General features: G+C 37.4%; 2 protein-coding genes across 2 annotated transcripts in view; both read left to right on the top strand.

The window, feature by feature from the left end:
* The window catches only part of KIAA1841 (KIAA1841 ortholog), a 20,534-nt gene extending 1,414 nt beyond the window's left edge, over nt 1–19,120 (top strand). Inside the window, exons 2-20 of the mRNA XM_010289926.1 lie at nt 545–731; nt 4,035–4,128; nt 5,776–6,014; nt 6,890–6,948; nt 7,771–7,931; nt 8,810–8,896; nt 9,008–9,118; nt 11,105–11,228; nt 11,397–11,549; nt 11,783–11,928; nt 12,300–12,399; nt 13,483–13,515; nt 15,085–15,184; nt 16,202–16,293; nt 16,376–16,404; nt 16,502–16,575; nt 17,619–17,707; nt 18,067–18,158; nt 19,084–19,120. Of these exons, the coding sequence (XP_010288228.1) occupies nt 545–731; nt 4,035–4,128; nt 5,776–6,014; nt 6,890–6,948; nt 7,771–7,931; nt 8,810–8,896; nt 9,008–9,118; nt 11,105–11,228; nt 11,397–11,549; nt 11,783–11,928; nt 12,300–12,399; nt 13,483–13,515; nt 15,085–15,184; nt 16,202–16,293; nt 16,376–16,404; nt 16,502–16,575; nt 17,619–17,707; nt 18,067–18,158; nt 19,084–19,120 (2,007 nt within the window). The remainder of the gene's footprint in view (nt 1–544; nt 732–4,034; nt 4,129–5,775; nt 6,015–6,889; nt 6,949–7,770; nt 7,932–8,809; nt 8,897–9,007; nt 9,119–11,104; nt 11,229–11,396; nt 11,550–11,782; nt 11,929–12,299; nt 12,400–13,482; nt 13,516–15,084; nt 15,185–16,201; nt 16,294–16,375; nt 16,405–16,501; nt 16,576–17,618; nt 17,708–18,066; nt 18,159–19,083) is intronic.
* Nucleotides 19,121–24,660: 5,540 nt separating this feature from the next.
* LOC104622990 (protocadherin Fat 4-like) overlaps nt 24,661–25,532 on the top strand; it is a gene marked incomplete at its 3' end in the record, with an annotated part of 41,599 nt that continues 40,727 nt past the window's right edge. The window contains exon 1 of the mRNA XM_010289927.1: nt 24,661–24,730. Coding sequence (XP_010288229.1) covers nt 24,661–24,730 — 70 coding nt within the window. The remainder of the gene's footprint in view (nt 24,731–25,532) is intronic.

Genomic DNA, 25,532 nt, shown 5'->3' with positions numbered 1-25,532 from the left:
GCTGAACCAAACCCATAATTGTCATTGTATTAATACAAGTTTACAAAATGGAAAGACTTTCTAGTTCATCAAAACAAGGAATGGAAAGTTAATGGAACTGCACGGGAAATCACCAGTTCCTTTTGTCATCAAGTTAAAGAGTAATAATTATGAACCAATTACTATAGCTACTTTTAATAATATTTGATGATGTTTATGGTAAAAGAACTAGTTACAAAATGAGAATTTAAACTCTCCTCATTACTTTCCCTTCTGAAGATGGGGCTTAAAATCACAGGGTTTAAAGTAATTAAGGTTGAAACAGGGTTCTGTGTTATTTTTTCTCTTTCTGTTAGGGTATTTAATTATGGTAAATCTTACATATTTTACTGTATGTTTATGGACTTTCTTGATACCACTGACTAAATGGGAAGCATTATAAGTTTAATATTGGTAACTGTTCACCTGCACAAGGTGTGAAATACAATATCCATCTCAAATGATAGTTACTAAAAATGTACTGAAAGCTACCACTTCATTGTCCTATCATTTAATCTTGTGACAGTGTGCAAAAAGGTTTGATGAACTGAAAAGCAGTGGAAGTTCACCTGTTGACAACCAGTATAATCCCCTGATGGCCGCTGGTGGGAGTCCTGTGGAAACTTTAGCTACGTACATCAAATCCTCCTTGCTCGATACACAGGCAGAGTTTCAGGAGCCTGCTATTGGGCAGGATTCCATTACTATAACTGGTATGTTTTTAGTCATTCTGAAATATATTGGCTTTGATTATAATCAGTATGTGTATGCTTTTTTGTCCTGAGTGGTAAGTTCACCCAGGAATAGTACTTGTTCATCTTTGAAAAGAAAGTTAAGTATAAATATAATGCATACATGAAGTCACCTTCAGTTAGTTTAGATTAAGAATCGATGTTTCTTTGGGCATTTTTAATAGCTTGCCTTTCTAAAAGGCATAAATCCTTACAATGAATCCTCTGTTCAGGATTTTTGATGGGGAGAGGAATTACTCTCCTGTTTTGTGTCCCCAGTGTTGTACTATTAAATCTACAGCCGTTCACAGTCACATTAAGCTGTGTTATTAACTAGAAAGTTTTGTGTAGAAAAGCTGCAGAAAGCTGAGAAATTGATCCCTTGAGGTCAGACCCTTCTCTCCCGCCAGGAAGCCCTGTGTTTGCCATACTGCTCGGTGGCAAGATGGCTACAGAGGAGTTGGAGCGTAGTCTAGTTACTTTCTGATGCAAGAGAGTCTTGCAATGACATATAAGGTGTCTTAGTCAATTATGTGTCCCAGTAATAATTTGGCAGAAGAGGACCAGTCCTAATAGTTGTATTTCACAGCACAATTACATAATGTTAACACTTCCTTAAGTACTTCTCCTGTAAGAAGTTGTAATTAACTGTGTGATAGTTATTCTCTGGTTTTCATTGTAGACTGAGATGTTTTCAGCGCCTTGTAAGACTTGGTAAATGTGTTGCATGAGAAATTTGCTTCGGTAATGAGTAAACAATTTCTGTGTAAAAAATTAAGATGACGGTGAAGTGTTTAAACAAAATGTTCTCTGTTATGGTGTCCTTCACAGTGCTGCAGCTTTCTAGTCACTTTTCTCTTTGCAGAAGAAAAACAGCTGTGACTTTCACTGGAGAATGAATAAAATGTTTTTAATAACTCTAATCAAGAGATGATATTTGAAAACTGTGTATGGAGTATCTAGACTGAAAACACTTTGATCAACTTTCAATTATGTACTTGTTACGTGCATGATGTGGAATAAATGCTTCTTGCACCCACTGGTGGCTACTTATAAGATTAGTAGCTTCCCAGTAGGCAGTTAACAAGCTAGCTCTGCTTATAGAACTCTTTAGACAATTAGTGCATGTTTTCTTTTTAACAATGTAATACATGTAATAAGTATTAATGCAGTTAAGTACCCTAATGTTTCCTACTGCCAGATCCTAGCCTGAGATTTTTCTGTTTTCTTTGTGACTTTGGGTAAATAATTTTCCCTGTTGATATGCAATTTGTTGATCTGAAGTTAGGATAATTCATCTTTTTCTCACAGGCTTGAGTGAACTCACCTTCTTAATATTTGTGAGATACTTGCATATTTTAGAAAAGGGGATTTCAGAAGAGCCTATTTGTAAATATTTTTGTTTAATTACTTCCTAGTGGATTTATTGACATCTACTCATTGTTAGGATCAAGAATTTTGGGCCTGTTTGGATTTGTTTGTAGACATGTGTAACAGCAAGAAAAAGCAATCAGACCAAATTCGCTTTGAGGTGGATTCTGGTTTTGGTTGAGTTATAACAGCAGTTTGCCTTATAATTAGCAAGTAATAAATGAGCTTTTAAGTCCCTCTGAATGCATATTATGGCAATAAACAAGCATATAGGATAGCCTTTTATGCAAAGTATTTATTACTAACTTTGAGAAGTCAAACTATAAGCTTTGGGGAGAAGAAAAAAAAAGATAGGCAGAAATGAATGATGAAGTTCAGACATCCCTGTTAATTTGGCTGTGTTGCATACTCTTGTCAGCATTATTTTCTTTTCTTTAATAAATAACTTCACTGTGTTCAAAATAAACTTCTAATATTTGCAGGCAGAATTCTTCCATATCATTCTTTTCCATGGGCCCTTCCTTTAAAATACTTGCCTTACGTTGCATTCAAAATGTAGGACTCCCACCTTGGCTGTTTTAATGCTAGCAGGGGTCATCTGGCTGCAGGGGAATGGCTGCCCTGAAGGGGCAAGGTTTTACTAGGGTCTGTCTAGTAAATCTTCCCCTTTTATTAATGGTGTTCTCTGTAAGCCTTACTAAGGCTTAACTGTGCAAGTCCTTAGGCTATATCTTTGGAGGAAGTTTTGTTTCTTCTGCCTCTGGCGTGATAACTTTGCTTTCCTAAAGGACGTAGCTGCTGTGTTCTGAACTGTATAGAGCTTCCAGATCACTTTTGGTGTCAGTCTGCTATAGTTATTCAGCCATAAGGTGAAGAGGTCTATCGTAGTCTACTTCAGAAGAGTACAGCCTCTTACATTACACAAGAGGGAGAAGATCCTTCTGGAACTCTCTTCCTAGAAATCTGAGAGTAGGGAGTAATCGTGGAAAATCATGAACTTGTGGGTTTTCATCAGTGGAAGACAGATATGTGCACTTCCATTATTTAAAAAAGATAATTATCTTTCTGACTTGTAAGCAAGATTATTGACATTTCAGATTGCAGTGATCCATTCACTACAGTCAGAAGAGTTATTCAGTGTCTGAATGCTGGGGTTGTCTTAACCCTTGACCCAGACCTCACTGGATTCGGTGACTAGACCTCCTGGACTTCGCTGGGTTTTGTGTCCAGGTTCCACTGCTTGTGGCGCATTTGTGAAGATAACCTATTTGAACTAAAGTGCAGCTGACCTCTTTTCTGGATTAAGTTACATGATGTAGCTCGAGGACTAGAAAAATTTCATGGTCTGCTTTCTTTGAGCATTGTTTTGTATAACCTGCTGCTTTAAGCCATGTGTTTGAGAAACTTAAGAAAAATGCATCATAAGAGACTTCTGCGCTTCTGTTTAGAGGCAACTTATTTCCAAAGCTAACACATTCTGCATAAGAAGCAGTTAGTCTCAAGTTGTTATATCCTGGCAGCAAAACTTCCTGAAAACAGAATGTGATAGGAGTCTCAAGACCCACATCCCACAACGCAGACAAGGAGATCTGAAGGAATGGATTGCATTACCAGAAGGAAATGCTGAAGACTCTACGTGAATCTTACTGCCTTATATTGAGACAGGACCCGCCTGCCTGGCTTTGCAGCCGAGTGTCTGGGCAACCCAGCAATGCTGCTGGTCTGAGTTTCCAGTGCATGGCATTCGGAGCAGGAATTTGGATTATCTAGTAGCCCTTATGGTCGCAGATTTGTTGCTAGTTGTGTAACATTGCTCCACCGTGAGAGCTGTACTTCAGTTGTGTTTCCAAGATGCTGAAGAGCAAAAGGTCAGGCATTGTGTTCTAATGCAGCCTTTTTTTCCTTACATTTAAGGGAGGCCCAGCACAACCTCCACAAGGAATTGTTCTTCAGAATCTGAGAAAGGTCCTGTACATAAAGGTGGAGAAAGCACTGACGAAAGCCAGGGGTAAGATGATCTTTGTGTGTTTGTTATCTAGGGGATTATAGAACAGAGAGAAAGACGTCTAAATTGCTCATACCTTTCTACTGTCAGAAAGAAAACAGCTGGGAACATCCTAATAAATGCTGTAAGAAATTTTGAAACCTTACATTGCTACAGAAATACTAGGGGTTGGTTTGAGAAGTTCTTATGTGCAGTAGGGATAGCTTGTTCCTAAATCTGTCCGTAGTGTTGGTCTGAGTGATAGATCACTGCTGTGGTGGGAATGGAAACATAACCAGATTTTAAAAAGGAATGAAACAGGATTGATGCTCAATAACAATTTAATACCACTCCCCCCACCCCCACCCCCCAAAAACCAAAAAGTTCTGTGAACATAGATTTATTCTATGTTGTCATGGTTTAGCCCCAGCCGGCAACTAAGCACCACGCAGCCGCTCGCTCGCTCCCCCTTCCCCCAGTGGGACAGGGGAGAGAATTGGGAAAAAACTGATGGGTTGAGATAAAAACAGTTTAATAGGACAGCAAGAGAGAAGGAAACAACAATGATGATAACAATAGTAATACCGACAAAGAAATGTACAAGAACAAGTGATGCCCAGTGCAGCGATTGCTCACCACCTGGTGACTGATAGCCCATCTCCGAGCAGCGATTCCTGCCCCCCGGCCAACTCCAGTTTATGTACTGGGCATGATGTTGTATGGTGGGGAATATCCCTTTGGCCAGCTTGAGTCAGCTGTCCTGGCCATGTCCCCTCCCAGCTCCCCGTGCACCCCCAGCCTCCTTGCCAGCAGGCCAGCACGAGAAGCTGGACTGTCCTTGACTACTTAGCAACAGCTCAAAACATCAGCACGTTATCAACATTTTCTCATCCCAAATCCAAAACACAGCCTCATGCTGGCTTCTGTGAAGAAAACCAGCTCTATCCTGGCTGAAACCAGGACATATGTAAAAGTGGGAAAAGACAGCCGTAAATGAAAAGTGCAAATGAAGGACTTTACTATGAACTCAAATAGCCATGCACATCATTATTTTTCGTACTATCGCATCCCTGTTTTCCATACTATACAAGTACATGTAGAATAATGTGTTTATTTGAAAATGAATGGTAATCATCTTTCTGTAGAGACAGCGTTTACTGATTCTAGCTTTGACCTTTTCTTAAGAAATAGATGTTTGTAATATACAATAAAGCAATTTTAATTTCCACAGAGGAAAATTGCTATTGTATGCTGTTTTTGTCAGTGTCCGTAGGTCTTTTTTTTCAAGAAAATTAAAAAGGGAAACCAAATAAATTCTCTGTGTAATTCAGGTAGTATCCCATAACAAACTGGTGACAAAATTGGGGACTGGAGCTAGAAACTTTCTTTCTCTGGTCCCTTAACTTAACAATTAAATTGCACTGATGATGTGTCAGAGGATATTCATCGGTGTTCATCACCCGGCAATGCTATCTGACAATAGTTTCTATTAATAGTTTGTATTAGTAGTTAATAACTGCCATTTGTTTTCCTTCTGTTAATAAAAACCTGTTAGTGACATCAGTGTTGCAATGTGTGATCCACATTTGGAGATGAGATCTTTGTTGATTGGGTTTGGTGTTCTAATTGGCTTACGGTCCTAATTTGGTGTTCGGCTTTTTTTTTTTTGAGGCCAAATATGGTGATCCATGTGTGCGATGAAGCTAAAAACCTCAAAGAAGATTTTGTGTGTCCTCGAGACCTTTTGATTTCAGAAATGAAATACTTTGCTGAATATCTGTCAGTGGATGCCCAGCGCTGGGAAGAGGTGGACATTTCAGTGCACTGTGACGTTCATATCTTTGACTGGTTGATAAGATACGTTAAAAGGAACACTAAAGATTCTGAAGCTAATGAAATGCCCACTTTAGGTAAAAGAAAGCGTGTAGGTCATTTTGTTGCAGGTGTATTACGTTCTGTAATAATGGAAGATTAACATTTTTGATATAGTTTGGCCCCAGTCTCTTTGTTTCTGACTGTTGCGCTGAAGCTTGTCATTTGTTAGAAAACGGTTGCAATGGAGATCCTCTGGTCAATATAGCAGATGTCTCCGATTTATCAACACTGACAGTTTTGAGGAAACATCCTGATAGTTGAAGCAGTGGAAAAGGTCTAATATATTTTTGGGATCTGATGTTTTTAATGAAGATTCTTCAGACCTCTTCTGAACAAGAACAGAGTGGTAGTTTTTGAAATACTGATGATTGAGTTTTGTTTTGCTTTGTTTTTCCCTCTGCTCCCCAATGGTACAATTGCAATATTTTCTAAAATTTCAGTGCAGTCTGATACAATGGTAGAAGAACGTTTGGCTTTATGAATTTGAGGCAAGTTTTAAATCTTTTTATGAGCCTTTGCTACCATTTATTTATTTAATATAAACAAACCCAGAGAACAGAGTTATAACTTACAATGCAAAGGTTATGTTAAGCAAAAATATGATGGCTACAGATGGAAGTTAATCTTGTTGTGTAATTGTTTAGTCATTGTATCCCTACGAAGCCATCTTTTCCATTTTTTATAAATTGCAGTTTGTTACAGTTGTACTCTGGCAACTTAAATGATAAACCAAAACTTTGTTTCTTAATATGGAAAATGTTCTACATATTCGAAGATGGAATGGCAGGTTGATTGGTAAAATAGTACTTAAAACATACTAAATATGCAGAGGGAGGGATGTGATATGAAATTATCAAAAGAAATCATGTAAAAAAAAAAAAAAACAACCCTTTTTTTTTTTGCCTTTTAGAACCATCAAATGTCATATCAATTCTTATTTCTTCTGAGTTTTTGAAAATGGATTCGTTGGTAAGTATTAAGAAAGAAGAGTTCTCTGCTGTAAGGACACAGTTACTTACCAGTGTCTAACAGCTGCTTTGTTATGCTTTGGCTGTTAAACAAACAGATGATACAATGAGAACATTTTGAGATTTTTACCACCTTTCTTATTCAATGCAGTAACCTAATATTTGCAGAATCTCAATGCAAGAAAACAAGAGTAAGTTATTTCTAAATGTGATAGTGGGATCTTGGATTTGCCTTCTGATGACTGACCTAGAGTAACATTGGTATCTGACTTCTGGTAGGATTTATTAAAAAAGATTATTAAATCAATTAATACTTTTGTTTTATATCCTTTTATATCCTTTTTATATGAATGGCAATTCTGCAATTTAGGATCTGGTTCTCCAGCTCTGTATAAGTAATATCTACTGACTTGTTTGTTAAAATGTTTGTCGAAAGTTCTGTCATTGAGGTGACCCACAATTAAATACACAGAAGACATAGCTGTTTAAGTTGAGATCCAGGCAATACTATGTGTAATGTGTACTGTGGTTCCCTTTTTACAAGCCATTGGAGAGTGCCACTTGCTGAAGATGAAACATACGTCGAGGTTTTTTTTGGTTTGTAGAAACCTTTTGGCGGAGAACATAAACTAACTCAGAGTCATGTTAATTCAGAGTCTCCTTTACATAAATGTAAAAAACAAGTCTCAGATCTAAGTTGAACTGAAATATTTTCCAAAACATCAGATACTTAAAAAAAAATCTTGAAGCAATGAGTACATCTTTTGAGATAGCTTTGTCTAGAATTCTTTAACATAATTTTTAACATTTCTATTTTTCCTAGGTAGAAGAATGTATTCATTATTGTCACAAAAATATGAATGCTATTGTAGCCACGCCTTGTAACATGAATTGTATCAATGCTAATCTTGTCACACACATTGCTGATCTCTTCACGCACAATGAAGTGGAAGAGTTGAAGGACAAAAGGGACAAATTTAAGAGGTAACTTTTTGCCCTGGAATACGCTACTGAAGTGCTGTTGGGCTTTTGGATCACTTCTCAATACAGCTAAGGCACTAGAGGTTTGAAGTGATATATGTGCAATTTATATTCTCATATAATGTATCTTTAACACAGAATATCATGAAGTGACTTCAGAATTTTATATTAAAATGATAAGCAAAAGGAAAGAGCTTTTTATAGGAAACAAGCAACAGGAAAGGCTGCACTAGGAGTGTGGCATGGACAAATTGTTCATGAATTCTCACACAGGAGCCAGGATTAGGGTAAGGAACCTTTTATGGGATGACGTGCACCTAATTCGTAGAGAATGGTTTGGCTTCAGCATCCTGTGAACTCTGATGTTTGGACATAGAATTTAGGGTGTCTGGAAAGCTGAATAGTTGTGATGGAAAACTATTTCATACGTAAGGACTCCAACTTAGTCTGTATCAAGATAAGGGCCAATTATTGGAGGGTAGACTGACAGACAAGCAAGGTGAAAGTAAGAAAGGATTTTTAATAGTAGGGATGAAGACTTTATAACTTTTAGAATTAAGATAAGTGTAATTTCATGGAAGTATTCATTAATAAAAGGCCTTCTAGTCAAGGCAGAAGCTGGCAGTTTACATGGGCAAACGAAGGAAGAGGAAAAAAAATAAGGGATCTCTTTCCTCACATCTGTGTAAAAAATAAGAGATGACTGGGTCCGGAGCCAGTGATCCAAAGAGATTAATTTAAAGGAAAATCACATTAAAAGCTAGATTCTGAAAGAAATATGGTGACTTTGCACATCATCAGAATACCATTGTTAGTCTCACTATACATAAAACAATTTTCAGTTTTTTCTAATGGGTAAGCTGTGTTGCTGTCATTAATAGTAAACTTTTCTGCAAGAAGATTGAGAGACTGTTTGATCCAGAGTACCTAAATCCAGATTCTCGAGGAAATGCAGCAACGTTATACAGGTATGGTCTTTTTATATTACTACTACAGTTGTAAGGACAAGTCCCTGTGTTTCGAAGTCCTGCTCTTACTCTCATACTTTTTTTCTTTCCTTCTCTTTTTTTTACATCTAGATGTTGTTTATGTAAAAAGCTGCTAACTAAAGAAACAGAGAGAATAATTCCTTGTGTACCAGGAAAAATCAACATAGATCAACATGGGAATATTGTCTATGTTCATATAAGGTAGTGAATACATATATTTAAAAACTATTTCTTCAACTATATGATCTTGGGTGATTTTTAAAAATTCTGCATGTTTAGGAATTGGTAGATACTCACATGACAAAATGAAGTCATAGATATGTGAAGAGCAGTATGAAACACCTCAACTTCTTATATTATACCTAGCAAAAAAAATAAAAGGGCCATTATGATGTTGTACTTTTGAAATTCTTTCAGAAGTGCTGCTGCTGAATGGAAATGGAAAAACTACATGGGAGGGCTATGTTGGGTTGTACTGCCTTAAATAGAAAATACTCAGCTAATTCTTTCATCAAAGGGTTTTAAGATATGTGTAGTTGATGACAAATTAAATTAGAGGCTGCATTTCTACAAGGTTTGATATTGAATGATAGATCCACCTCTGCAAGCATAGAAATGCTAAAGAGTATTTTCTAGACTGACTTTATACTGTCAAATCAAATATTCAGCCTGCTTAAAGAGTACTATAAATAAACTTTGCCGGTTGTTTTTCTGTTCTAAAGTATTTGTCAGAGAAGCTTCCAGGACTTACTCTGTATGTAGGCCTTATTAATTTGGCACAAATGTTTAATTCAGTTCTGACTGATCCATGTTAGTGAACAGCTGGGTTGTCGTCTTAACGAAGATCAGTGCATGATCAGCTGCAGTTCCTTCCCTCCCTACATGCACCCTTTAAGAAAGATAGTGGGAAGTTAGTAACAGGAGACCTTTGTCATCAGATCTATTTTGTTCAGAACAACCAAAACACAGTTCGGTCTCAACTCCCAAGCTAACATGTTTTTAGTGTTACCTCCCACCAGTAATTCAGAGTTCTGGATTAAGTTCTGCCTCACAGTCTAAATAGAACTGAATATTGTGACCCCATCCTGACCTATTAGGGTCATTGGTGATTAGCCATGTAAAATTCATTAATTGTATTACTTCACTTAATCTGACTGTATTTAGCTGCCATGCAATTCCTAGCATTTAAATGTGCAGGGTTTTAAAGTTACTCAAGGGATTATTTAGGTTCTAATTCTTTGCCTTGTGGTACTTGTGACTGCTTTTCTACACAGAATCCATTTACTCATTCCTTAGGCAAAGTCATGCTGGCCACTAATGAATTCAGGCTTACGAGCTGACACAAGCCTATCTTTAATGACTTGAATATAAGTCTATATTTATTGGTCCTCTACTGGTGCCTAGAACAAAGTTCCTCTTGGAAGCACTGCTTGCTTAGTTTAGATTAGACATACACAGAATAAAAACCGATTCAGGCCAGGGCTTAAAATTGTGAGAAAACAGTATCTGCTCTTTCTGAAAATAACATGTACCAGTGCAGGTTGTGTATTCTCTTGATTTCTGAAGAAGCATGTGTCATTTTATCACTAGGAAGGAGCAAAGGCTATATTTTTAAGACCAGAAGTCTCAGATATATTTATCAATACGACATGGTCTTATATTTTCAAACTTTGATTCTTAACTAAGTGATTGCTGTTGCATTGCAGAAATATAGAAACATGTTATGTTGTCTTTAAATAAAATAGAATGGCAATACTGCATTTCTGTTGCACAACATACTACTTTTAAAGACAGAAAACTGCAGTATGACTGAACTTGTTTGCATGTGCAAATTTGCTTTGCCTGTGTACTAGGCTTTCCCCTGTTTTATGGTTCTCCTGATTTCCAACAGGCTTGATACTTATCTTTGCTTATAAATTTGCAGTATATGGAGCTTGAGATGAATCAAGCTGTAATTCTTTGTTATTAGTAAGTTCAGGATGTTGTGAAAGAATATAGGCTCTTCTGTCATGGTCTGAATTTAATAATGATTATCCCACATTGTATCCTTCCTGTTCTAAACTCTTCTGTAGGCCTTTCACCAGTGGAACATGTGGTGTTCTGCTCCTCCTCTACCTCACCTTCCTGGTGGCAGGATCAAAACCAATTTATGACTCTTTATGCAAACCTGATGTTTTGCTTTTTCAGAGACAAAACCTGGGAAGTCCATGAGTACTTAATTGGCCTTCATGAGGAACTGAAATCTTGGCGGGATGTTTATTGGCGTCTTTGGGGGACTGTCAATTGGTTGACCTGCTCAAGATGTAACCAAGTTAGTGTATTTTCATTTTCACTTGTTTGTCTGTAGATGGCTTGTTATGGGTGACTTTTGAGCGGTGAGGCAGGGTTTAAAGCAGTTTGGAAAATACTTGTCAATAAATCCTTTTTGAGACCCATAGGTAATCTCACCTCTCGTTATCTCTCTTTTATTCTAATGTAGTCTTTCCTGTGTACTGAATTCTCCCATTGCCAGTACCATTCGCAGCCAGTTCTTTATCCGGGTGTCGCAAGTGCCCTGGGCTCGACTGGGACAGGAGTATATCCCTGTTGTAACCAAAAAGTACTTCGATTTGATCCTACAACCCTCCCAAAGGTATTTCAATACTAGCTCACTTTTAAAAGAGTATAAAACATGGCAGGGGGGTGACTGTGTTATGAAAATATATCTTCTTCCAAAATAAGGATTGTAAATTGTTGCAGTGTCCCAGGGCAGGCTAGGACCTTGGGACACAACAGTTTAAAATTTCAACTTTTGTTATTGTACTTCCTGAATTCAGTTCTTCCCATTAACTCAAATATTTGATCTTTTGTGTATATGTATCACAGGGCTGTAAAGTGAGGGATCACGTGGTTGACTTACCTTCAGGAAATGAAGATGGGAATGATTTGCCATCTCGGACTACTAAAATATTGAATGATCTGCTCCATCACAGAGATGTTATTGTTGTTCCTTTCACTAAGGATGAGAACAGGTAAGAACATTGTATCGTGTTACTGAAATAACTTAGCGTTCAACACGCCAAATGTAATGTGCACAATGTGTTATTTCTCTCCTGTTTTAAAATGGGTGACAGGCCTTTTTAAAGGTAATTTATTTTTTATTGGTTAGTTGGAAATTGGGAAGAGAAGAACAAGTGCTTTTTATATTTCAAGCAGACATTTAGTCATTCAAACCCCCATAAGCATTCACTCCTATCTTTATATTTTAATGGATTGTTATCAAAATATTATACAGCTGACTTGGGGGTCTGTCTTCTCTTGGTACATGAGAAGTAAAGAGAGACTGATTCTAAAGTTACGAAATAGAAAAATTTATTTTTGTTTCACATCTTTCTCTTTTAAGTGATTCTGGTATTGGGCTCTGTGATGAAAAAGGCATTGAATGTGATGTGCTTGTAGAACCAAATACGCCGTGGGGTCCTAAAACTGGAGAAATCAATGCTGTGAGTGACTGCTAATGTGTTTTCCCCCACTTCCTGATAATGAAGATTCTTACAAGGGAACTTTGAGGAATTCATTAGACAACTTTTAGTAAAAACAAAACCCATATATTCTTGGAGGAAAACGTGCACTGCTGAGCATTGCAGGATTGCAGAGGCACAAAATATCTGGTTGGTGAAAAGGCAAAACTTTTACCATGTCTGCCAGAAATATTTCTGTGTATCAGAGGCAATTCCCCATATATCTGTGCTTTCCACCCCATTCTTAAACTGATGATGCTTAAGGATCCAGTCATATTTTTAAAATACATAACGTGGCAAATATTTAAATAATTGCTGCCTTCGTTTTGTCTGCTGATGTATCTGGGTAGGTCCACATGATTTTTGCAAGCCCATAAATGAATAGTAGTAACTTGGATTGTGTTTTTTTGGTTTTGGTGGTGGTTTTGGTGCTTTCTGTCCCACCAGATAAGGAAGATTTTACTCTCCTGAACTATGGTGCGTGTATATGACTCTGTATGTCAGGTCAACAGAGATACTTTCTAAGCCAAGTCTAAGGAGACCGTTCATAATACTGCCTTTGGTTTAAAGAGACTTCCGTGCAAAGATAAGGTTTTGAAGTTCTGCACCCATCGTGGAACTTCGGGTAACTCAATGATCCTGCTGGTAGCGTGATGCTGCTGATTCTTTGAGAATTTCAAACTGTGTCAGAAGTTGTCCCGCAACAAATGCAGGAGGCTATTAAATTTAAACTCTGTAACAATCTGGTACGTAACTAGCACGCCTGTCCTGGACTGCTTTTTTTTTTTTAATTAAAATCAGCTGTAAGTGTTTGTAGTGCTAAGGTTGGTCAAATTAAAACATGATTATGAATTCACTGCATTAATCAATTAGTAGTTCACAGCTTGTTTGCACACCTAATCATTCCACCAAAATTTCTAGTTAAAGAAGAGAGTAGGCCTTCTAGGAGTTACCAGTGTAGATTGCTGTACTATCACATACCACTCCTATTTTTATAATTCCACTCACATTTTTTCTTATTATTAGTTCTTTAACTTACATGCCTTTCTCTTTTTGTGACTACAGTTTCTTTCTCTGAAGAACTGGACTTTACAGCTGGTTAGTAAAATACTATGTTCATAATTTTAAATACTCACTTTTCTGCACTGGCAGATTTTGATTTTTGTCTTATTTTCTAACTAATTTGAAGGAAAAGGTATTTTCTTACTTTTGCTTTAATTTGGACATTGTGCAGTACAGTAACAATTTTTACAAGAAAGTATGAAGTATGTGTGAAGTACTACTTTGGCTTGAATAAACATTTAAAATTCCTTTTAAATGTTTTTACAAATCACAACAAACAATAGATCCCCACTGCACGCATCAGTTCTTAATAGTTCATTAGGCTGACAGAAATGTAAATTGTCAAGATCAGAGTCTTTGAGTGTCTGTCTCTTTGCTTGTGCGAGATGCTTCATGTCCTCTTTATGCTGCTGCTTCATTGCAAAAAGCCTTTATCAGGGTTGAGGACCCAGTCCAAATGCAGAGGATGGGGAATTTTGCTTCCAGCAGCACAGGATGTCACATGATTTACTTTTTTTTTAAATATAAATGATAGAGCAGCAATTTACGTCTGTCACTCTTGATGGTTTGTGTTGGAATCGGCTGTTCCCAGTGTCCTATAGTAAGACTGTTCCTGTTGCAAACTTTTTGAACTTGCAGTCTGTTTTGGGCTTCATCATTTCTCATGGATTACTAGGCACTCATGATCACTCACTTCAAAAGATATGTGTATGTTCAAAAAAGTAAACATGTTCCTTAATATTTTCATTATCCTGTGCTGATAGTTGGGAACTATTCACTGTGACCCCACCTCTTGCAATGTTGGAGCCAGTGGTTTACTTATGATGTACAAGAAATAGAAGGGAGGGGGAGGAAATTAGATATTAGGGTGAGTTCACAAAAAAAAGCCACCCAGATATTCCAGACCAACTTGTAATAAATTATTAATGCAGTTAGCCCTGGTGTACTGAATCTATGTGTATTTGCACCGCAATATGTGTGCTTTGTGTTATTTAATTAGTGAGTATCTTAGCAATTCCAGGCAGTTTGCAAGATGCAGCAAGCCTCAATAGAACCGTAAGTAAACTTGTAGATTCCTGTATTCTGTCATTATGTGGCTAGCTCAGATATTTGCTATCACAACGTACGTTTTCTCATTAAGTAGAAAAATAATATAGCCAGCAAAACATTGGATACTGAACAGTGAATCATACAGTGATATGTGCTGCAGGGGATCTCTGGTGGTCATCTTACTTCCTCCCACTTTCAAAGCTGGGCCAACTTCCAAGTTAGATTCAACTTCAAAGATGTATCACTTTGCTCACGGTCATATCCAGTCAAATATCTGATGATGGAGATTCTGTGGCTTCTTTGGGCAACCTCCTACAATGTTTGACCACTTGGAAGAAACATAAATAACAATATTTATTGAAACATTCTAAGCAAAGATTTGAAATTACTTTCTCAACATCTAAGAATGATGTTCTTGGACCCAACTGCACACAGATACGTCACTAAGATATGGAGCTAGATTTGAAGACAACTCCTTCAGGACAGGTTTAAAGTATCACTTACTAGGAATTAAGCCTCACTTATAATCTGTGGCACTGTCTTCCTCTTGATTAGAAACAGCAATCACTGTTATCTGAAGAAGAGGAGTATACCACTGGCTCAGAGGTCACTGAGGATGAAGTCGGGGATGAAGAAGAAGTATGCAGGAAACCAGGTACAACAAGTCTGTGCAGTCATCCTCCCTGGAATTTAGAGATAGGGATTCAAGGCAGCAGAATTCTTCTGCATACAAATTGTAAACATTAGGAATTTTTAAAATAAAGAATAATGTTACTTGAATCTTATTTCTAGTTTTTCTGTGTTTACATACAAATTACCCCACTGCTCAGTGCCATCAAAAATCACTGGCAAACACAGAAAGCTGCAACTATTCATGTCTGAGATGTCTTCAAGGTTGGTCAAGGGTATATTTTGCAGGGAAGACTATCAAATTACTTTCATGAAGTTTCTTGAAGATAAATGCTGGAAGAAGAGGCAGTAGCTATATGACAATATTTTTGCATACTGGTGGGTGTTTTTTTTTTTTAGACTATTTTTCTGCTTACATAGTGAAATGACTAGTGAACGTGTCTAGAATTGTGTCTCTATAGAAGATAAGCTCCATGTGATCTGAAAGGAATATGGAAAGCCAAAAAGCTGCCTCTCCTTTCCGCCCTAGTAATGCGCTGTTTGAATGCAGGCAGTTCTTTGTTCTTTTTTTCTTGACTGAAAAGGATTGGAGTGCACCAGTACATTTGAAAAAACAAAACCCACCAAAAAAACAACAAAAACAAACAAACGAAAACCAAACAAAAAAACCCCAAAAATTTTTGTAGTTTGATTTTAAACTTGTTTGGTCTGATGTAGCTCAGAGCTTGTTGATTGAATTAATATGGTCAGAGATGTAGCTTGTATGTGCACTTGCTTTTAATTTTACAACAGAAAACTTGTGCAGTTACATAGAACCACTCTGCATTTTAAATATGTACTTGAGTTCCTGTATGTGTGTAATAGAAAAGCATTTGAGTAATCTGTGTATGTTAACATGCCTTCAACACTAACAGAGGGAAAATAAGGCTTATTTTTCATTTACTCTGTTTGTAAAGGAATAAAGGGGAAAAAATTCTTTTGTAGCTGTGTAGAATTTCTGAATATCTGTCATGGTGTTAGGAAATATTCCTTCAATTAGCAGGGAGAAAGGAGAAATTAAAGAAATCCTACAAGCACCCAAGGAAAGTGGTTTCTTCACCTAGTGTTCAGAAAAAGGAGAAGACATCTGACAAGGTAAAATCAGAGACGTGGCATTCTCTTAAGTTTTGGACTTGATCTTAAAAATATACTTAATGTGCTTTTCTTTCTTTGATAGTCAAGTTCCCAAGATGCATCTCCATTCATGTAAGTAGTTTTCAAAGTCCTTGAGAACACAGTGTAGTATATCCCTTTTTGTAATCTGCTACTGATAACATTGTGTGCATCTTTCTTTTCTAACCAGTGTGAGTATGCAGCAGAACAAATGGGATGCCTCCAGGTCACTAAGATTCAACCAAGATGCTCAAAGAGAAGATGGTCCGTTCTTGCATGAGTTTAGCTTTCATAAAGTTAATATTATGCAAAGAAAATTATACTTTCATATAAGAAATGGCTAATTTCCTAAAATATAGCTACTTAGAAACCTTTAGGTTGAATTTAATCTCACATATAGCAGTGGACTCTGTGTTGTGTTTTTTATAGTTGCTCCTCATTTGGAGGAGAACAGATTTCAGCTAGGCTAGTAGTAATCAGCTGTATTCAAACCACACAGCAATCTTGGACTCTTCCAGACTGCACAAAAATATTCATAAAGCTAGGAACACCTTCTGAAAATGTTACTTTAGGATTTGGTTGGCTTTTATTAGCAATCTCATCTATTCCATAGGAGAAAAAAATGTTTGTGGTAGGAAAATGGAAAGAAAATCCACCATGTAAAACTATACATTGTAGTCTTGCACACAGATTGAAAAATAAATGGGCAGCATCAGGCCTACTGTCTTGGAAAATATCAGAAAGGAGTTCACAGTTTGCAGGAGAAGAAGGAAAAATGCACTATAAGTGTATGTTAGCATGGTTTATGTTCTTTATTTGGAATGACAACATAAAACCTACAGAGATTATAGTTGTGTCATCTGATGACCATATAAGTATGCAAATAATTTTTCCTGCATCCCTGTGCCTTTTGTTGTCTGTGCAGATAAACTTCCACGTCTATCTCTTTCACAGTCTTTTTGACTAAAGCTATTCAGAATTGTATTTCTTTGTTCCACCTTTTGTCCTCTCCTGATATTCTTGTGCATTTTTGCTGTTTTGAAAAGCTCTGCCTCAAAACGGTTCCTGTAGATTTTGATCTCAGTGTAATGCCTCAGGCTGATTCTGGTATCTGCCAAGAGCACTGCTGAAGCTACATTATGCATCAGGATCTAGGATCTTGGTTGTTAGAGATTTTTATGAGAGCTGAAAAGAAAGCTAATTTTATAAATAGACTATCACTAAAGTGTGCGTCTAATTCTTCTCTCTTTGTATTCAGTAGCAAGGAAAACTTCTGTTGTAAATATCTTTTTTCTTATTTCTGACAGATCAGAGAAGAATGTCTGAGATTACAGGGCACTTAATAAAAATGAGACTGGGAGACCTTGATCGAGTCAAGTCAAAAGACAGCAAAGAAGTAAGATTTGTCCTGTCTCAGTGTAGTGTTCACAGAATTCAAGTGAGGCTTGGTAACAAAAACATGTAACACAAGTGAAAATACCATCTATTCAATACTTAAGCTAAAGAACTGAATCTTACCAATCTTCAGTTTGTTCCAAGCATGATTTTTTGGGAAGACAGTTTAAAAAAATATTTGAAGTTCACTGCCTTTAAAATCGAACATGGAAAATAGGATGGGTTTAAAAAGTTTCAGTACTGGGTTGTGATAATGAAACAAAGTATGCCGTAGATTCTGCTGAATGTTGGGGATTTTTATGAAAAGTCACTGATTAAATTGGAATAATGTCAAATTTTTTTTTTTATTCTGGATTCTAGTATGCAGGAGGCATTTATGCTAGACTTGAAGCTCAGATAAAGGCCTCAGCGCAGGTCAGTGCACGACAAAACAATGCTGAGAAGAATACTAGGTAAGATTTTAAAATAGAAGGAAAAAGCAGAACATAGATTTCAGGTGGGGGTGGTGGGTGTTTAAAGAAAAACGAGCCTCATTTCGTACGCTTTTTTGAATCAGCATCCCTTCCAGTAGGTTAACCGTATGTGGTGTGAAAGCTTCCTTTGTCAAATTAAACTAGAGCTAAGAGAATGAAACTCCATGCTGGAAGAACTGCTTTATAGCTTCTATGTTGGAAGGTTGACTGCTGCTCCAGTATGATTTATTGTGAAATACGGATAGCTGGAAGACTATTAGCCAAGATTCTTTAACCTATTCTTTGGTCTCCTTCCAAAAACAAAACTACGACCACCACCCCCCAAAAAACCCAAAACCAACCAAACAAAGCCCCCAACAACACCAGACAACCCTACATTACTGCATATTGGTCTTCCACATATTAAATGGATAAAATGAAAACAAACTGAGAAGCTGGCACTCTGTGTGCAGCTGTAGAGCCTGGAACTGGTCATAATTTGGCCAGCAGGTGAGCCTCTTGAGCTGGAGCTTATAGTGGAGTTCCTGACCAGCTTTCAAGGGATGGGCTGGAAACTTCAAATACATTGTCAGAGGAATTTCTCACAGGTCTTTTTTTCTCTTAAAAAAATGCATATGACTTTCTGTAGAATTAATGATTTCAAAAGAAGATATTTGACAACACAGTTCTATCAGCTGTGTACCTTTGTATGAATATGTCGTTCGTGGGTACAGGTATCCTGGCAGAAAGGCAGCTTTCTCAATAGATTTTGAGAGCGATTTCCTACCCCCCTCCCCCCCGCCTTCTTCTCTCTTTAATGTGAAAATAATTTCAAATGAATATTATACCACAGAGCTGACTGGACAATAATTTAAAATTCCAGCAGTAATAATGTACATATGTTTCTTATGTGTTCTTAACCCAGGTCAAAATCCCGTTTTGGTCAAGGCCGTCCAACATAAGGACTCGTGAAAAAACTTTAGCCAGAATACGTTACTGCTTCCTGAAACTGTACTGCACTCTGTCGTACGGAGAATGCACACCTCTGAAAGCTTTCCAGTGACTTATTTATTACTTTAAGCCTTGTAAATTATTTTGTGCGATAAATGAATGCAAATCCAATAAGGTCTGTACTTATTTTAACTGTAAATATACCGTTTCTTAAATTTAAATTTCTTTTTTAGGCTATTGTGTTAAGTTGCATAGAAAATATTTTATAAATCTACAAGGTTAAATTATTAGACTATTTATGGAGGAAAACATAAGTATGCCTTTTAGTATGCTAGAAATACTGAAAAGGAAAAAGCAAGACTACTGAATTCTGAGTCCAGTCAGCAGCATTAACACAAGTCGCCTAGGGTATTTATATCATGTAGTATTTGAGGGTACGTTTTAGGTCCTCTGGGGATTTGCATTTAAAGTCCATGACAATACCTGTGACTTAAGCTAGTTTACGCAAAATTTTAATGCAATTCTGAGGCTTCCTTCTGTATATCACACAGCTCCCATTCGTGTGAAGGTGGGTAGCAGGTAGAGACTAGACCTCCAAAGGTTATATGAATGCCATGATGATGCAGTATTGCATCTTGCACGTTAAACACTTGCTTTACTTGTATGTGAAATTAATTCTCATTCCTGTTCCATATCTGATTCGTCTTGCATAATACGGTGTTTTGTTCCCTCCTAATATCCAGCCTCTAGAACGCAAAGTAGCTCTATTTCTTAATGATGCTATGCCACTAAATTTCTGAGTAGAGATGCTATTAATTCTGCATCTTTCAACTGAGATGAAGCATTATAAAGATGTGTGCATGTAGACCTTTTGGATCTAGTTACTGTCTGAAACCTGCCTGAATAATACTGTTTAGAAGTCAGATGCACTTTCAAGTTCTGTATTTGGAGCAATAGAATACAAGTTTGTCTACATGTATAATCCAGGGCTACCAAAATGAAATAACTTTCCTAGAAAATAAGTTGCATATTAGCAAAGAAAATGGCAATAATGGCAATAATAATGGCTGAATTCAAGTAAACACATTCTGACTTTTTGAAACAGGTAGAAAGAGCGCTCAGGGAAAGCTTATTCCAGGCCACGGCTGTACAATAAATTGTGAGTTTGGAATTAAGTCAGCAAGATCCCGGTGGTAGGGTGGGGTTGAGGTAAGGAGAGGGAGATCATTGTTTAAATGCACACTGCTCTCCAGTAAGGCTTTTTTTTTTTTCCTGTTTGTCTTGTTTCCTGAGAATTTTTCAGTAGGTGTTGGAAGACTAGGATAGCAATACTTGAAAATACTGCTTTCAAGGCGGAAGATTTTTATCGGAACAATAAAAAATCGGTGTTATTTGTTGTGTGTTTTGTCCAACGCTATAGCAAATTCAGAGCCCAGTGAAACCAACAGGCAGAACTCTGGATTTCAGTGGCTTTGATTTCGGGCAGGAGTGCTAATTTTGCAGGAGTGCTTTAATCTGTTTTGAATAAACAAGCCTTTATTAATGCCTCAGGCTTGTTTGCAAGTAGTAATGCAGTTTTAAGCACTTATAGTAAACACTGGAAAACTGATTGTTGTTTGTTGAGAGTGGAATTAGTATAAAATCCACCGGGTACAAAAATGCAGTAGAGTAAGTGTTTTGCTATGATTTTGTGACTAGTAGAGGATTGTTCCAAATTACCACACTAAACTTTGCTATGAAAGTTGCAGGCTGCATGTATGTGTGTTTAGTTTTCATAGAACTACTGAGTAGAAGAGAAGGGAAAATGACACTGGTTTTGTTGTGTGGGAAAGTGCCAGTTCTATGTGCCAGTATTGTTTTACTCAAATATTTTTGAGCTTATAAAAATAACACACATGATGTGCAGTCTGTATTTTTTTCCCCTTGCCAACCACCTTGAATTTTTATCTTGTATTAATTTTGAAAACTTGTCTTGGTTTAATGGAAATAAATGTTATTGATTTAAGAAGCGTGTGAGTTTTTTATAGATACTTCTAAGAACTAAGTAAGTGTGTAAATGTTGTTTGATGGTCTCAATCATGCATGTGTATTTGTGATTAAATTGCAGCATCGTGGTACAGGCTTTTTATATGTCAAGAGCAGGATATGGTTGAATGCAGAGCTACTCCAAATCTACGAGAACTTAAAAGAACTTTTATCTGCATTGACTTTTGAAGCTGGATTAAAAGTTCATGAGTGAGCTGCCCTACAAATGACCCAAGTATGCAAAATGTCAAACTGAACTATGTTAAAAACATGTTTAACTTTGCCTTGCATTGCCACAGTGCTGATCATACCGTTTAAACAGTCTGTTAAATCTATGAATGGGATTAGTTTCCATGGTTCTGTTTCTAGAAATTACTGTATAGATGTATATAGATGTCCTGTATATGTGCAGTTGGTATACTGGGAAGGCCACAGTGTATGTCCTGCTGTCACATGTGTGTTTGAACTCCCTTGCTGCCCTGTAGAGCTGTGCCTATTTGCTTGATGTCCAGAAATCTTGGAGAAAGGGCCAGAATTCTAAATTCGGCCACAGTAATGGCTCCCAGATAAAAAGATGATGTGTAAGGAGAAATGTGGACATGTGGTTGCCCCAGTCTGTAAACATAGTTCTATGTTTTGGTATACCTGGGCATATTTGAAGGGACTGAGAGGATGCTTCTCTTTGCCAGAAGGGAATTGATTTTTTTTAAAAAAACAAACAAACATTGCTTCCTGTTCTTGTTGAGTGTATGGACATACTGTATTGTGTTGGGAAGCTGCTCCTGTGCATCAGATGCTTGCTTGAGCAATTTTGTGAAGTTTCCTGCTTTGATTTAGGCACCTCCCTCTTGACTCTAAGCAAATGTAAAACCTTAAGTTCTTATTGACGTTGAAGAAAGCAGTATACGTAGACTGAAGTATGCATATACCGAAGACATTCCTCCTGCAGCTGTTCTTCGTGAAATTTGATCTGTATGAACTGTACCACTATGTTCTGAGTTTTTTCTCTATTTCTTAATAATTAGGAAGTAAAGGTGACTGCACTCATGTTAAATTTATCTGCAGGAATAGATTTACTGTTGAATCCTCTATTTGCTGTATCTATATATAAAACCAGCCAAAAGCTTTTCCAGGCTTGAGACCAAGTGACACCGCAGAATGGCTGTGTCCCTGAGGTTAATGTCTCGTCCTGTCTACGCCTCGTGATGGTGGAGGTTGATGAAACCATCAGCCAGCCTGAAAGCTACAGCAGTTGACACAAGGTTGCGCAGCACTGCATGAGCTCCTCTGCTTTGGGAATCATAAGGGCTTTCAATACTAATTTGATAGGTGCTGCTGCTCTTGAAAGTGGGCAGCAGCCTCTGTTTGGGGAGGATTGTGCACTCCCACGCACCCTTAGTAGATGCCTGTTGCTTGTCAGTCTGGTGTGGGAGAAGTGTGTGTCCTGCTGTTTCCCATTGTGTCCTGCGTGCTCAGTGAGCAACACTGTTCTCGGTGATGTAGCTGGGTGGTGGGCTGATATATTCTGGTTAATAGTCTGTTCAGCGTCAGCTGAAGAAATTACTGTTTCTACCACCCCACTTTTGCTGGGTTGTACTCCTGCCTGTTCTATAGCTTGGTGTTATGAATCATCTCACCTTAAATGCATATCTCCATCTTCATCTTTCCCTGTAGAAAGTGTAGAAAACAAATGAACTTTATCTGAACTCTGTTCCGGGCCTAATTCCATGATGGGACATACGTGGCAATGGCTGAGTCTGTCATGATGCTTCTCTTTGGGCTTGGAGTGCTGATCTCTGAGAACAACCGAGCAGGAAGGAAGAATCCCGCGTGGCAGCCTTGGACTAGGGCCCTCCCAGCTAAACAGCTCTTGCAGCTTATAGGGTGGATAACAGTGTTGTGCTGCATCCAAGAAACAGTTTTCATTCTATACCGGCCTGTAGGTGACCTTTAAGTTACTTTTGGTTTTGCACTGGGTTTGTGTACGCTAATAGCTGATCTTCAGCTTCAAGGCTGCCTCCCCACAGATAACAAGGTAGATCTTTCTGGTTTTGTCCTCTGTGGCCTCATGCTACTTCTCATCACTGAGCTTCCAGCTCTCTGGGATGCCTCTCTTGCTAACTGAGGTCCCAGAAAATGTTGCTTTGCCTTCGCAGTGATTTAGAATATCCAAAAGTAGATCTTCATTAGTGGATTAAGATTCCATCATGTAAATATTTCCAGTGGTCAAGAGGACTGGTTGCTAGAAGAACTTTTTGGTACAAACAGTGGCTTGCATAGCCTCTGGCCTGGCTATGATAGCACAAAGGTATGTGATGCTGTTCAGTCAACAACATCAGGAAACTTCTCTTTTTCTTCTTTCCAGGAGGTATTTTGTGCACAGATCTGTCTTCTGTATTTTGCCATACAACCTTGCTAAGGCCTGGTCATCACGGACACAGGGAACAATCAGGCAGGGGACGAAAAATAACTGCTCTAGTCATAATGCCACTGAATGCATAATCATGGCTGGAAGTGGCCTTTGTTCAAAAGACATGATGTCCATGATTGACCTTTTCTTAATTTTTTTTAATCACTTCTGCTTGAATTGCTACCATGTTTCCATTTCAATTACTTAAGGCTAGGAAAGCACAATGATAATTTTATCTTTAGTTGTTATATGCAATTTTATTATGTTTTGTATTTTCATTCAAGTTACAGTAATTACTTTAGTATCCGTGGTGACAAAACGTGCTAGCACAAACATGAAAAGACCTTGGTCCAGCAGCAGTTTCCTGACTGCGTAATCAGTTGGTCCTTTGAATTAAAGGTATATTTACCTCTAAATGATTGAAACAAGCTGTGTGATTAGCTGTATCATTTGTAGTCTTTGAAAGCTCTCTGCAAACTTTTAGTGTCTTTTTTTTTTCCTTTGCAGGAAAATTCATTGAAGTCATTCATTCAGTGTATACTGTCTGTAAAATACTAGGCGTGCTTCAGAGGTGTCTGCTTTCATCTTGTGAAATAGTAACTACTCTTTTTGCAACAGGAATTCTGTACTTATTCCTTGTGGAACAGAGTTATGAGAAGATGCTCTGCCATCGTTATGAGATCAAAAGGGGCAATGCTGGTCCCTTTGCCTTTTGACACCCCATATAGTTTTCTTTCTCAGGGAATATGTAGGTTTCTTTCATATCAGTCAGGACATCTTGTAGATTTATTTATTCTCATCCCTATGTTGAATATTAAAATAAAAATAGACTTTGTTATTTGTGCTGTAACACAAAAAGTTGTATTTCCTTGTTGTTTTTTTTTTTTATTGCCCAAAAGGGACTTTGATCTCACAAGCTGAAAATGATAAGCATGTTATATAGTTTGTGGATTGCTCTCAAAGGCTTATTCCAGTCTTTTGCCTTGTTCTTGCTGAAGCATTTGTCAAGATAACAACAACTTATATGGTAAATTAAATGATTCTTTACAAATATTGTATATGAGAAACGACCATCTGTTTTTTGCCTTCAGTAGGATATTTTTTTCTGCAGTGCTCATGGTGCTTTCTAGATCTCTGGTTTTTGCTTTGATCGGTTGGGTTACGTTCATCTGTCTCGATGCGCAAAGTAAGTAGTGTTATTTTTATAAATTCTTGTAAGTCTGTTCCTGCTTTTACTGAAATTGAACAAAATTAAATTTATTAAATTCATATAAATCACAATCCTAGAAGTTTAAAATACTTTGATCTGTTGAATGATAAAATAACAACATCTAAACAAGCAATATTCTTTGTGCCCTTGGAAGTGGTCTGTGGACTAGTGATCACAAGTCGAAAACCACTGCTCTTGTATGTACAGTTGGTTTTTATAAGTTCTCTTTGAACTTTTTCAGGTTTAGTTATTTTATATTTGCAGCAGACATTAAATAAAATACCTAGGCTGAAGCTGAATCTCCAGTATGTATAGTTTTGAAGCTGGGATCAGTTGAATTCCTTGCTGCTGTTATTCTGCTAAATTAGATTGGAGTATTTACCATTTTTTACATCTGGTATTCGTTCTAGTGGTAAGGACTCCATTAAAAGCTCACTCTGGTGTATTAAGGAGAGGGCTTCCGGAAGGTGAAAACTGTGCTATCCATTAGCAGAATCTGGGAGTAGAAACAGTGTCTACGTGCCTAAACTTGAGGTCATCATATAATTTTGGTCCTTCAGCCTTCTTAGAGAATCTTCACAACGATGAAAATGCTCAAGTGCCTTTCCTTTGTTTCTCATAGCTCCAGAGGATCACCAGGAATGGCTGAGGGAAATTTTTTTCTTTGGGGGGAAAAAAAGCAACAAGAGGTTTTTATTTAATTATTGAATTTCCTTTATTCAACTGTGATGTAACATTCCAACCACTTTCAAGCTTCCAGTTTTTGGATCTTTTTCAG

Source organism: Phaethon lepturus, unplaced genomic scaffold (assembly GCF_000687285.1).
Source record: "Phaethon lepturus isolate BGI_N335 unplaced genomic scaffold, ASM68728v1 scaffold11836, whole genome shotgun sequence".
Lineage (NCBI taxonomy): Eukaryota > Metazoa > Chordata > Aves > Phaethontiformes > Phaethontidae > Phaethon > Phaethon lepturus.
Note: the sequence above shows the minus strand (reverse complement) of the source record. Positions and strands in the feature narration are given on the sequence as shown.